This window comes from Nannospalax galili, unplaced genomic scaffold (genome assembly GCF_000622305.1).
Source record: "Nannospalax galili isolate Female #2095 unplaced genomic scaffold, S.galili_v1.0 scaffold452, whole genome shotgun sequence".
NCBI classification, from domain to species: domain Eukaryota; kingdom Metazoa; phylum Chordata; class Mammalia; order Rodentia; family Spalacidae; genus Nannospalax; species Nannospalax galili.
This window is the reverse complement of record NW_008333659.1, coordinates 2,258,048-2,271,179: the sequence shown is the minus strand read 5'-3', so window position 1 is coordinate 2,271,179 and position 13,132 is coordinate 2,258,048. Positions and strand designations below refer to the sequence as shown.

Here is a 13,132-nt window from a genome sequence, read left to right as displayed (position 1 = left end):
TCTTTGGCAGGCATCCACCTTTGGAGCACATCAGACTAACAATAATTTTAATATTGAACTTATTTTGTTTTGACACCTAGACATCTATAAATCTATATTGTTTTTTAAAAATAAACATCCTTGTTTAATGTTTCCACTTTAGGTCCTGCCTGGACTTTTAACTATTGAAAAAATAGCATTATTATAATAGTCAAAGTTCAAAAGTTAATTTTACCAATATTATTTAGAAATATGGTTTTAAAAGAGAAAGATTTTAAATACGTAAATTACACTGGATACTTCTTATTTTCCATGGATAAGAATGCCTCTTCCCCTTATTTGATTACTTTTCTCTAGTCTTGTAACTAAGAAAATTTTAAATCCTCACCATAAATATTGTTTACACTTGTGTTCTTTGTCTATTTTTAAGTGATAACTATGTCCCTCCCCTTTATGATATTTGCTCAGTTCTTCTGAACCATCATTTAGATGTTGAACTTGAAGACAGCATCTTAAATTCTTTTTTATAAAGATATTTATTTATTATTTTTATTTTATGTGTGTGAGTGTCTTGCCTGCATGTGTGTAAGTGCACCAGTATCAGCGCTTGAAAAGGTCAGAGGGGCGTCAGATCCCCTGGAACTGGAGTTATGGATGGCTGTTAGCTGCTATGTAGGTTCTGGCAATCAAACTTGGGTCCTCTGCAAGAAGAGCCAGTGCTTTTAACCTGCTGAGCCATCCAGTCACCTAAAACTTTAAACTCCTATTTTAATTTACTTCTCTTCACCTTGTGTTTTTCCTTTCGATTCATATTTGAGCCATGTTTTCATCTTGTGATGAGCTTTTCTCTACTTTTATTAATGATTATTTTAACTTCAACCAGAATCTATACCTAGCAGAAAACTTATATGCCTGTATACTTATTCCATAGATTTAATCTTTTCTTTTATTCTGATGTTCGCTTGGCTCTGTAGCCCAAGCATCTCTACAGGTTTAATCATTTGGTTTGATTTTGGAGACATTTTCTCCAGTGTGATCAACAGAGTCACTCTGTATCTACTTTGAAGTTATAGTTAGACTTCTCTAAGTTTTTACCTTGCTCCTGGAGTTGACCTCTTTGCCGAGTGGTCTGTGAATTCTTTGCACTTGCAAAAACATATTGACCATTTTCTGCTATACTAGAAAATCTTGAAATGTTCAGTCTCTACATGTACATATTCTTTGTTTCCTTTGCCATTTTATTTGAAATTATTGAGGATGTTAAATGGAACAACTACCATTACTGAAAACAAAAATATTTAAAACTTCAGCCAATCTCATTTTTATATCTCTTAATTAAGTATATACTTGTCTCCCCCTTATAGTTTGACATCTTTAATATCTGTTTTCCTCTTGCAAAAGAATATGAAGTCATAGTTTGACAACATTTAAGAATATTTTAGTGATATAAGACTAGTTCTGCATCTTATATGTAATTACATCTTAGTTAAATTTAATAATCAATAAATAAAAGCATGATTAGTCACAGTGATGTGATCAGGCCATTGCATGTGTGTCTTCTAGTTATCAATGCCTGTTAATACACAGAACTCAGACATTAGATCCTCTAGGGAGTTATACAAACGCAACATAAACCCTCACTTCCACTCCTCTATTTTTACAGCTGTGCCATTCATCTTGTGTTTATCTCAAAGTGACACATGCAGCCTCTTCCAAGGTCTCCTGTTGGTCTGGGAATTGTACATGGAGTCCTCAGGCCTGGGACCCCCTGTCTTGCTATCCTGAGCTTCCTAACACAGAGCCAATGTTCTGCACTTCCTTGCTTGATTAGTTCAAAGACGAGGTACCCAGTGAAGCTCAGCTGCAGACCTGACCAAAGACTCTAATGGCTACACTAATGCCACGTTTTGACGAGCTGAGATCCTTTACCAGGAAGAATGTCTTATTATTCTCTCCTCTTTCCTCTATCACATTGTTCGGGATCAATCATAATAATGGCTTATGTTTGAATAGTGGTCTTTGTCTTCTGAGATGCACCTGTGTATCCCACTTCATTTGACTGCCTCAGCAAAAGTGACTCTGACACCAGGGTCATTTATCAATTTCATGTAATGATCTCACATTATGGATAAGGAAATAGTGCCATGGATTCTAAATTCGAACTGACTTCTAAACCTCGAAACCAGTTATTTCTCCATCTCCACTCAGTTCTTTAATATTTAGAGGCTAGATATTTCAACTTCTCTTCTTTCGTATTTGAATTTAAAATGAATGATTTAGTGATAAAAATAGGTAAATGGTGTTATTTAATATGCCTTATCTACAAACAAAATTTTGTAAACATAGTATCTGAGATCCAGTATTAAATTTGCCTTAAGAAACAATCACACACACAAAGGCTTTGAGCAGGGGAAGTTTTAGTATTAGTTTTTTAACAGAAACTAAGTTTTAAGAAATGTGCCTTAAAGTTTCATGATTTTGCTCACTTCTAACCTTTTTTTAAAAAACACTTCTTTTATTCTAGTTATGTTTCGCCTTTATGACACAGATGGGAATGGCTTCCTGGACAGCTCGGTAATTTTTTTCCTTTCAATTTTCTCTGAAAATGGCAAAGTAATTCCATTTGAAAAAAAGCAATGAATAAATTTATAGTTATCATCACAGACGGCACACCTCACATAATTTGCATCCACTCACACAGCATTTTTGTCAACTTTGTTATTTGAAATTTTGAAAGAGATTGGTCTGGAGAGAGGATTATGTTTGTTCTATCAGTTTTCCTACAAAATCATGACTTTATTTCTGCAGTTAACATAAATAAAACTGGAAGACCTCAACCTTATGGACAACACATGACAAAAATGGAACCATGATCTAGAAGGGAAAACAAAAAACTGTTAGTAAAATTTGCCTGTAAGAAAAATATTGAGTATGTGTATAGAATCTAAAGGAATTATGCTATGAAATAGCTAAATGTCCTTACAGCTTGACTTGAGAAATGTATCTTTTAAAAGTGTTTCATCCAGTTTGTGTGCAGCTTGCGTTCTATAATTTGTCAGAAAGAATAATAGAAGAAAAGTATTATCCCTGAAAGACCACTCAAAAGGAATGCTAAATGTTTATTTTATTCATAATATGTAAAAGCCAATGACTTTCAAAGAAGTAGAAATCAGAACCAGGGCACATGTTAGTGCCTTTCAGCTTTCATCCAATTACCTATTTTATATTGTTGATACTATATCGTGCATAGCATGCATTATTTCCAAGTCTCACAAGAAAAAATAAGAAAGAAATACAGGAATTACTATCAGTGTGAGGCACTTATATGTGTACAGGTACATTTAATTTGTTGTTTGTGGTTGTGGAGCTGAAGACTGAACATAGAGCGTTGTGCATAGTAAGCATGGACTGTGCACTCATCCCTGTTGCTGGGGAATGCACAGTATCTGATGATGTGATTTAACAGATGTTTCTGTTCATCTTATAGACCTTCCTGTGACACAGCTCAAATCCACTTCAGGGTTTTAAAAATTACGTTGATTTATTTATGTGTAGTGTGGGTGCACAGGTAACACAATGTATGTCTGGGTGGAGGTCAGAGGACAAGCTTCTGTGGTGTGGGTCCCAGGATGGTGTTCTTGTGGTCAGGTTTGGTGGCAGGTTCCTTAACCTGCTGAGTCATCTCTCCATTTCCTCAAAAAGACTCTTACAAAACAGCAATAAATTCAGAGACATGTTTCTAGCACACTTTTGTACAGCATGCTTATATATAATTCCATGTTAGCTTCTCCAGAGAGAAATAAAATGTGTAATTACTACTCCAGGGAAAGATTACTATCATGAATTGACACTGTGATTTTGGGACTTACTAGGTTTAAATCTCAGCAGTTTTCACTTGATAGTATTCTTATGTGTCTACTAATCTTTAGTTTTCCAGTTAGGAATGTTGACATGTATGATTAGTGTACTCATATTTCTGGCGCTGTTTCAAGGTGAAGTTTAGATTTCTTGTAGATGTTTTAAAATGCTTATTGTATCATTCATGGTTATACTAATAAAAATGATATCTTAATGCAGACTTGTTTGATTTAATGTTTCTTTTTATTTCAATTCAAATGATGTATCTACTAGGCATTTAGCCAAGGCTTGGCAGCTGATTTGAGAAAATTTTTTCAGCCAAATGCTTAAAACAAACAAACAAACAAATAAACAAAAAACTGGTTTCTGGATATTTAGGGGAACAGATATAGTAAATGGCTGGAAACACTTTTAACTAGATTCCCAATATCAAGCAATAACTTTGGAATAAATGGATTTTTTTATGGTTTGTCTTTATTTTCTATTTGATTTCCTTTATTTTTGTTTAAATTAAATATCAGGGTTTACACATTAGATGTTTTCTGCACAACTCACTGTCTCAGTATATTTATTTTAATATTTGATTCAAAATGTGCCTTCTAAAGTAATTTGTATTAAAATTTTAAAGGTGTAGCAGTTCATCTTTAGGAAGCAAAACAGAAAGAAATAGCATTTGATAATCAATGACTACACATCAAAGTAACTGCTAATGTTTATTGATCATTTGCAACATGCTAGACATGATGAATGTGTTTCATTCAATCACACATTCTATCTTCATAATCACTGCTAATTAGATCAAGCTAGGATTTCCATTTTACTGATCAGGAAACTCAGAGAGTTTAAATGACTTACATCACAAGCTTATGTCATAGTTCACGAACAGTGGTTTCTGTTCTTAAAAATCTATTCAAGAGCTTCAACTTCTCCAAAGCATCGAGCAAAGCTGGAGTAGATGAGAAGTGCGGCAGCAGTCCACATCGAATTTTAGCAGATATCAAAGTTTTTCAGTTTCTAATGCATTCATTTATATTTATATTTTTCTGGGACAATATCTATATAACTAACATTTTAAGTGTACTTTTTCTTGAAAGGAGTGTAGCTTTCACTAGTTTCTCAGAGGCTGTCTTGGATCCCCACGAGATAATTTCTTCTTGCTGTATTTTCTTCTCTATCCCACATATCTGACCACATATAACAGGTGAGGGATTTTAGTGAAGTAATCTTTGATTCATATATTTTCAAGCCTTGTCCATGTATACTATACTTCCAATTATAGTGTACAACAGCACTTTTAAAATAGTATTGTTTCTATATTGTTAAATAACAGATCTCTTACAAAGCAATGTTTAATATTTTTCTGGAGATAGACAGGGAAAATTTAAAATTTATATGCATACATATGAAAACATTTGTAATTCATTTCACTGAGCCATATGTATTCACTAGCTGTTATTCAAAGTGTTGACACTGGGACAGAATAATATGAAAATTTAAACTAAAATGGATCCTCTCACAAAATAAACTCTCTATATACTTAGTCTTCAACCCTTGACCCTGAAACACCTTTTAGTAAAGTAGCTTAGTAAGTGACTAGCAGTCAGTTTATGTTCTCAACGTATCAGAGTAAAGATAAACCTCTCCACTGTTTTCCCAGGCCTCCTTCCATCCCTATGCTCTGTTTTCAGGCCAAGAGGCAGGATGTTTAGTGACTTAAAATCACATCCTGTTAAACATACATTTGCTCCTACTTTGATCAAGCCCACTTGTCAAGAAGAAACCATCCTTGGTATAGTGGTGCCCCCTCCTGGTGAAGTTTCCCAGCTAACCTCCACAGTGGATTTGTATTTAGGCTACCTTTTCGGTATATTAGCCATAAAAATACAAAGTAGTTTATAAATTTATATTTAATTACTCTTTTTATATTGTTAATAAGATCTCTAAAAAGTGGTTTTGATATCTGTAAATTATTACAGAAAATAAGTCACATGACTCATTTAATCCATTGAACAAAAATGCTTTAAGTCAAAACTTAAGTTCTCTCTCTCTCTCTCTCTCTCTCTCTCTCTCTCTCTCTCTCTCTCCTCTCTCTCTCCCTTCCCTCCCACACCTCCCAGGAATTAGAAAATATAATCGGCCAGATGATGCATGTTGCAGAGTACCTTGAATGGGACGTCACTGAACTTAATCCAGTAGGTATATAGATGATCTGTTCACTAAATTCTAGATGGTCTTTTTTTTTAGTCTTTTCTGGGACCTTTGTATATTATGACATTTGGTTTTGTCTTTTGTAACTCAGCTATTCTAGCTAAGCAGAACTCACGTGGATTCTGAATTGGGTAGTAAGGAGCATGCAAACTTCGGAAGTTCTTGGCAGTCACTTTGCCTTTCTTCCTCACTGTAGTTATTTTGGATTGTGAGGTTACATACCTGGGGGCAAGCAGAAGTTTCTGATGGACACTTCAAGGTTACTCTATGCTATAAAAGATACTGGTGTATTTGTGTGGAAATTTTAATTAACTCACTTAAAGAAAAAGTATTTTAAAATGTGTATAAAAATAAAGACTTTGGGTTCGAGTCCCAGCACCCACACGGTGGCTATGAACCGTCTTAACTCCAGTTCCAGGGGAATCGGAAGCCCTCTTCCACAGCATTGCATGACACGCACGGGTGCACTCACATACATGCAGTCAATACACTCATACATATAAAAAATAACTAAATAAAAACAAAGACTTCTTGTTAATGCATGCATTTAAAAAATTTCATTATTAAAATATATTAGGAAATTCTTTTTGGAAATTTTAACTTTATCCACAAATAATAAGGGAGCAGAAGTTGATAGGCAAGAGTGGTTTATTTTTGAAGTGAATTCAGCTTAGTAAAAAGTCCATGAAGACAGCAAACATATCCATTTTCTTTAAAGGATTTGAGGGACTGGAGAGATGGTTTAGTGGTTAAGAGCACCGGCTGCTCTTGCAGATGACCTTCTTTCAGTTCCCAACACTCACATGGCAGCTAATAACTGTCTCCAACTCCAGATCCTTTGCCTTCTTCTGACCTCCGGGAGTATTGCAGGACATGGGTGCACTTATATACATGTAACCAATACACGCATACACATAACATAAAAATAATAGGTACAAATATTAAAGGTCTGCATAACATATGGATTAAAGAAGCTTATTTGTAAACCATTGTTCACTCTTCAACAGCTAGTAGCACTAAAAAAGACACTATTGTGAGGTAATAGTGTCAGGAACAGCTGTTCAGTTGCTGTCTTCTTCAAAGGCAGTCAGATTCAAATCCTGTGCCAAATGGTGCCAATGCTCTTGCCTGGACTGAGACATTTTCCTGCTTCAATTCAACTATATTTAAGTATTTCAGTTGCTTTATTGTGGAAATGCACCTGCTGTGCTCACAGTGAGTAGCACCTACCATTCACCATTGCAGTTGATCTGTTGAACACTAAAATAATGGCTGACACATATTTAATATACTGCTTAATTCATCTCAAGAGATTTGCTACAAATTACATTATCTTTTAGTTATATCAACTTTACAGTGTTTTTCCATCCTGTTCAACCCATAGTCATCTTAGTTCTTCATCTGTCAGTGAGATCTGCTTGTTCTCATGGGAGGGACTGAAGAGCAGATATTTTCCTATCAGTATTAAAAGCAGAAGCGGACATTACCACTTCCCAGCAAAACATAGTTTTGTTTTCCAGTGATGCTCCAAAAGGAGACATGGATGTTCCAAAGAAGGCAGCATTTGGCTGCTGGACAGTTGACTATGACAGATGACTACTGGAGATCACAAATAATACCTATGGTGTCATTTGTCCTGAGTGTTCCTTTAAAATGGCCTCCTGTCTGTATAGTCTAAATACCGGAAAGTTAAGAAAACAGCCTTTCTCTGAGCATTGCATTTCCTATCATTGATTAGATCACTGCCTCATCTTGCCTATATCTTCAAGCACTCCTTTCATTTGAAGATTTATAGACTCCTTTTATGTTTGCATAAATGTATAGAGAGAAGTGAAAACAGAATTCGTGGCAATAGGAAGACTAAGATGCTCTTGAAAGAGTTTTTGTTAAACGAATCCAGGCTCAAACATAAGATTTAAGACATGAAAATTGGAGTATCAAACCGAGCCTGTTGGTGCACACCTATAATCCCATCACTTTTTGGCTAAGGAAAGAGAATCATGAGGCCAACCCGAGCTGTGTAGTGAGAATCTGTGTTAAAACACCAGACAAGAAGCATTGGCCATCTGACACATGTCCTCCAATGTCCGAGGTTTAGTTCTCTTTCTTGTGTATGTGTGTGTGTGTGTGTGTGTGTGTGTGTTTGTGTGTATGCACATGCGCACGCTTGTGTGCGTGCACACATGTATGGTTGTGACAGGCTCTCTCTATGTAGTCTAGGCTGGCCTCAAACTCACATTCTTCCTGTCTCAGCTTCCTGACTGCTGGGGTTTCAGGTGTGTACGATCACAACCAGCTTTGTTCTCTTACATGTTTATTTCTACTTATAAATTGGCATATTTCCAAGAGGCTAAGATTTTAATGAGATCTTGTGCCCATTTTACCAATTGTCTTTTATTTTGAGAACAATAATTATCCTGGCACACCTCACCCCTGAAGTCTTCTGAATCCACTAAATGATTATGTTGCTATGAAGAGAAATAATCTCCTTTCAAATAATGCCTGACAAAAGACACTAAGCAACCAAGGAGACTGCTTAGGGAAATAATCCATCCACAGATGGTTCAAGCACTTCATTCATTGTATCTTCTCAAATCTTTGTTTTCATGCTCTTTGAATTTGTTTCTCCAAGCTGATTAAAATGCCTGTGATACATAAAGACCACAAGCTCTGTTCTAGCTTGCACTCCATTGCTGTCACAAAACACTGTGACCAATACCAACTTGGGGAAGAATGGGTTTATTTGGCTTGCATCTCCTGATTACAGTTCACCACTGAGGGGGCCCAAGGTAGGAACTCACAGCAGGAATCTGGAGACAGGAGCTGAAACACAGACCTAGGAGGAACTCTGCTTACTGGCTTGCTCCCCTGGCCCATGCTCAGCCTGATTTCTAATACAATGAACTACCTGCCCATGGATGGCACTGCCCGCAGTGGGCTGGACCTACCACATCATTCAACAATCAAGAAAATGCCTCACAGACATGGCCACAGACCAGTTCAACGGAGGCAGTTCCCCAATTGAGGCTCCCTCTACCCAGGTGTGTCAAGTTGACAACTAAAGCTATCCAGCACAGATTCCTTTCTTTGGAGTTCCTACCATGTTTACCACCTTGACACTTTTAGATGGGAAGTATGTTACTTTCCCAGCTACCAGGGAAGCTACTATGTAATTTTCATTAGTAGTAATATAAGCAATGCTGTACGGCCCTCCTTATAGATGCCAGGAGGGTCTTTAACCTATAATATATTGACTTTTTAAAGCTCACAGCCCTTTGAAATAAATACTGACAGCATCACTGTATTACAAAGCTGTTTGCAAATACATTGTAAAGAATATTTTGGACATTATGTGCAAGCTGTCTTCAAAGAAGAAGACTAATCAAATATGATTAGATCATTAAGTTTTGGCTCCACTAAGTTGTGATAGGCAATTAAAAGCAACTTAATTTCCTCACCTTTTACACTTAGCAAAGAATTATTTGAGCTCTTTGCCATGAAGTTAATTTGTCCAGACATTTTCGGGCATATATATGAACTTGACAAATGATCTTGAGAAAGCAATTAAAGACCAATTTCACCCTTAAATTAAAGGTACCGTTTATTTTAGCTGTGCTGTTCTTTGGAAAGAAATATTTAAAAGTTGAGCATTTCTAAAACTTTGTTAGTATAGAAAGTCATGTTCTATGCTGAAATCATAAAAAATGACTATCCTCCAAGTAATCGCATTAATGTATTTAGTTACACAGGCATTTATTTTGACTCTCACTTAGCTTCTAGTTAAATTGTGTTATAAACATTTCACTGCAATGCTTTGTTGTATTACACAGTTTTTAAAAATTTATTCTTTGAATGTTTCCCTCATTTTTTTTCCAGATCCTACATGAAATGATGGAAGAAATTGACTACGATCGAGATGGGACAGTGTCTTTGGAGGAGTGGATTCAAGGAGGAATGACAACCATCCCACTTCTTGTGCTCTTGGGCTTAGAAAATGTAAGCCTTTACACTGAGGGGGGTAGGCTCATGCTAGGTCAATGGGATTCTCTGTGGCAACTTTGGATGATAAATTGATCAGGTCATTTTCTACCACTGAACATGTAGTAAGTGAGTTTTTCCAACTTTTATTAAGTATTCCCTAGTTTAATTTTGCAGTAATTCTTTGTTCAGTAATACTTGCCATTAAGTAATAACTTAGAAATATATTTCCTCTCTTCTGTTTACTTTATTTAAAGCATAATCTATCTTTAATCAAAATTCTATCATTGGATGCAAGAAAATCCCCAATATTATTGTGATTGGTGCTTCTTGTACTGATTCATCCCATTTATAACTCCCCTTCCTAGGAAGATAGTCTCTCTTATTGATAATCAATACTGGGATGAGGAAATTATATATTTGAAGTTGAGAAAAGGCACATATACAAGAAAACTAAGTTTCTTATGCAGCTGAAGATGACCTTCACTCTAAGGCTGTTAGAAGTTTTCAAATATCAATGCCTATAGGGCCACCTACGTTGGCATTTAAGTACTGGTGTAAGGGAGTAAACTAGATCAAGTTAAGATCATAATGCAATATAAAACATGATGTCAACAGTCAATGGCAGTTTTATTTGACATTAAATTTTTTCTCAATGTGTATTTTTTATTGGATTTTTGTGCATTTCATAAATCTTAGGATTTAGGAATATTTTTGAAATTAGGAATAAATTAATGGGTCTCAAGGGGTTAGCATTTGTTTACTATTTGTCTTGACCTCTCATTTGATTACCTTATTCTTCATAAGATCCATAGGACTTCAGATATGGCCAGAGGAAGGAAGATGGAATTATTAGTGGGAACTATATATGGAGATTGCTTTTAAAATAATTTAAAAATGAAAAATATGATGCTATGGCTTACAGTTGTATATTATATTTATTCACTTTGAGGGTTTATAGATTTAGCTTAGTGGTAGAGGGATTGCCTAGTAAGTACAAGACCCTGAGCTAAGTCTCCAGTACTGACAAAAGAGACAAAAATCACAGAAAGTTAAAACACACACACACACACACACACACACACACACACTCAATGCACCTTATCAAAAATTTTTTCTAATGCTTGCATGTTTCATTTTATGGGTAATATCTTAATATCCTCTATTTAAAATATAATTCCAATTGTTTTAAAATATGTACAAGCTTCATTTAAAAACTTTTACTTATGCTGTGCATGCGGGCACATGCCTTTAATCCCAGAAATTTGGGAGGCAGAAAGCAGGTGGATCTCTGTGAGTTCAAGGCCAGCCTGGTCTACACAGTGAGTCCCAGGCCAGTTGAAGCTAACACACATGCACATACACACACGGGCTAACTTATTCATTTACTTTGAAATAAATGAAACAATACATTCTTGAACTTTGAAAGCTATGCATAATTTCTCAACTTTTAATAAGAACTTGTCATATATCATATATTATGCATGTCCTGTTTATTGGTTAATTACATTATGAAGAAAACCTAATACAAAGGAGCCAAGTGGGAGGGGGATAAAAGGAACATGCATAAAATACAATGCTTTAAGTTTAGAACTGCTCTACACTAATATGACCTCAATTAGAAAAAATTTAAAATAATGTTTCTCCAAAAGGGAACTTACATTTTCAAAACTATCTGTATATTCTGAGTGTGAAAATGATGATGTAAGACAAGATGCAGGAATGTGTAATTAAAAGTTTGATGCTCAGAGTTGGTGTAGCTGTGTTGGAGCACCTGTCTAGCATGCTAGGGTTGTGAGTTCCATCCCCGGCACCACAAAAGAAAAGCAAACAAAAATGAAAGCTTTTGGGCCAGGGGAAAAGCAAAAGCAGAAATGTTCGATAGTTTAAAGTAAAAGAGGAAACTGCACAAAGAGAGATTTACACTTTTTTTTTTTTTGTCTTTTTGAGACAGGGTCTCCCTGTAGCCTCAGCTATCCTAGCACTCACTATGTAGACCAGGCTGGCCTTGAACTCACAGAGATCCTCCTGCTTCTGCCTCCCAAGTGCTGGGATTAAAGGTGTGTGCCACCATGCCCGGCTACACCTGCATTTTATATGAAAGTTTTTAGATACATTTTTGATACAATGGTTTAATAATTCATTTAAATGTTCATTTATAAAATATATGTGGGGCTGCAGAGATGGTTCATTGATTAAGAGCTCTGGCTGCTCTTGCAGAGGACTCCTGTTTGATTCCCAGCACCCCATGGCAGCTAGCAACCATCTGTAATTCCAGTTCCAGTATATCTGATGCCCTTTTCTGGCCTCTACAGACATTGCTGACACAAGTGCACTTACGCACTTGCAGTCAATACACTCATACACATAAAATAAAAAAAATGATAAATAAAATATTAAAGATATACACAGGTAAGTTATTTTAAAATATGAATTTATTTATTTCTGTTTTACATTTGTGAGTGTTTTGCCTACATATCTACTGGAGTCATGAACGGTTATAAAAAATAAGATACTTATTTCTGGTGTTGCAGTGAGTTTAACTGGACAACAATTCTTTTTGTTCAAAATATTATCAGTAGTTCTTTGTAATTTATATTTTGACTGTGCTTTAAATTAATGCTCTATTATTTATTTATTTGCTATTTATTTTTTAAACAAAGGTGCTATTTAAAACTAAAAAGGAGAAATCAATTTGGAGTTTTTAAAAAATTATTTATTTAATAACCACATACTTAGAAGAAGCATTTCATTACAACAGCATTGACTTATTCAGTAACAATTTCCAGAGCTAAGATGCATCTCTTTCAATATTGGCTGTAAATTCTTAGGTTTACAGTTGAACTATTACAGTTATATGATATTGTACTCAGTATAAACCCTATAAGACAGAAAATTAAGTGAGGTTTTAAAATTTAAAAAAGATCTCCATTTCATTATTAAAATAGAGTTTCTAACAATAAAATTCATTTTTAATACAATTGACACTAAGATGCACATGCGTTTCTAATCTCTATAAATCTGATTATTACTAGTCACAGTTGGTTACTTTCTGAGCTTCTAGGCATCTGAGCATGGATATAAAGTCATCAGGTAGATTTCAATGGTA

The 13,132-nt window shown here is 35.3% G+C and overlaps 1 protein-coding gene across 6 annotated transcripts in view; it reads left to right on the top strand.

Moving 5' to 3' along the window:
* The window catches only part of Dgkb (diacylglycerol kinase beta), a 772,948-nt gene that overhangs the window by 216,459 nt on the left and 543,357 nt on the right, over nt 1-13,132 (top strand). For all 6 annotated transcript variants that reach the window (XM_008828356.3, XM_017796961.2, XM_008828359.3 and 3 more), the window contains 3 exons: nt 2,504-2,553; nt 5,955-6,029; nt 9,922-10,041. In XM_008828356.3, coding sequence (XP_008826578.1) covers nt 2,504-2,553; nt 5,955-6,029; nt 9,922-10,041 — 245 coding nt within the window. The remainder of the gene's footprint in view (nt 1-2,503; nt 2,554-5,954; nt 6,030-9,921; nt 10,042-13,132) is intronic.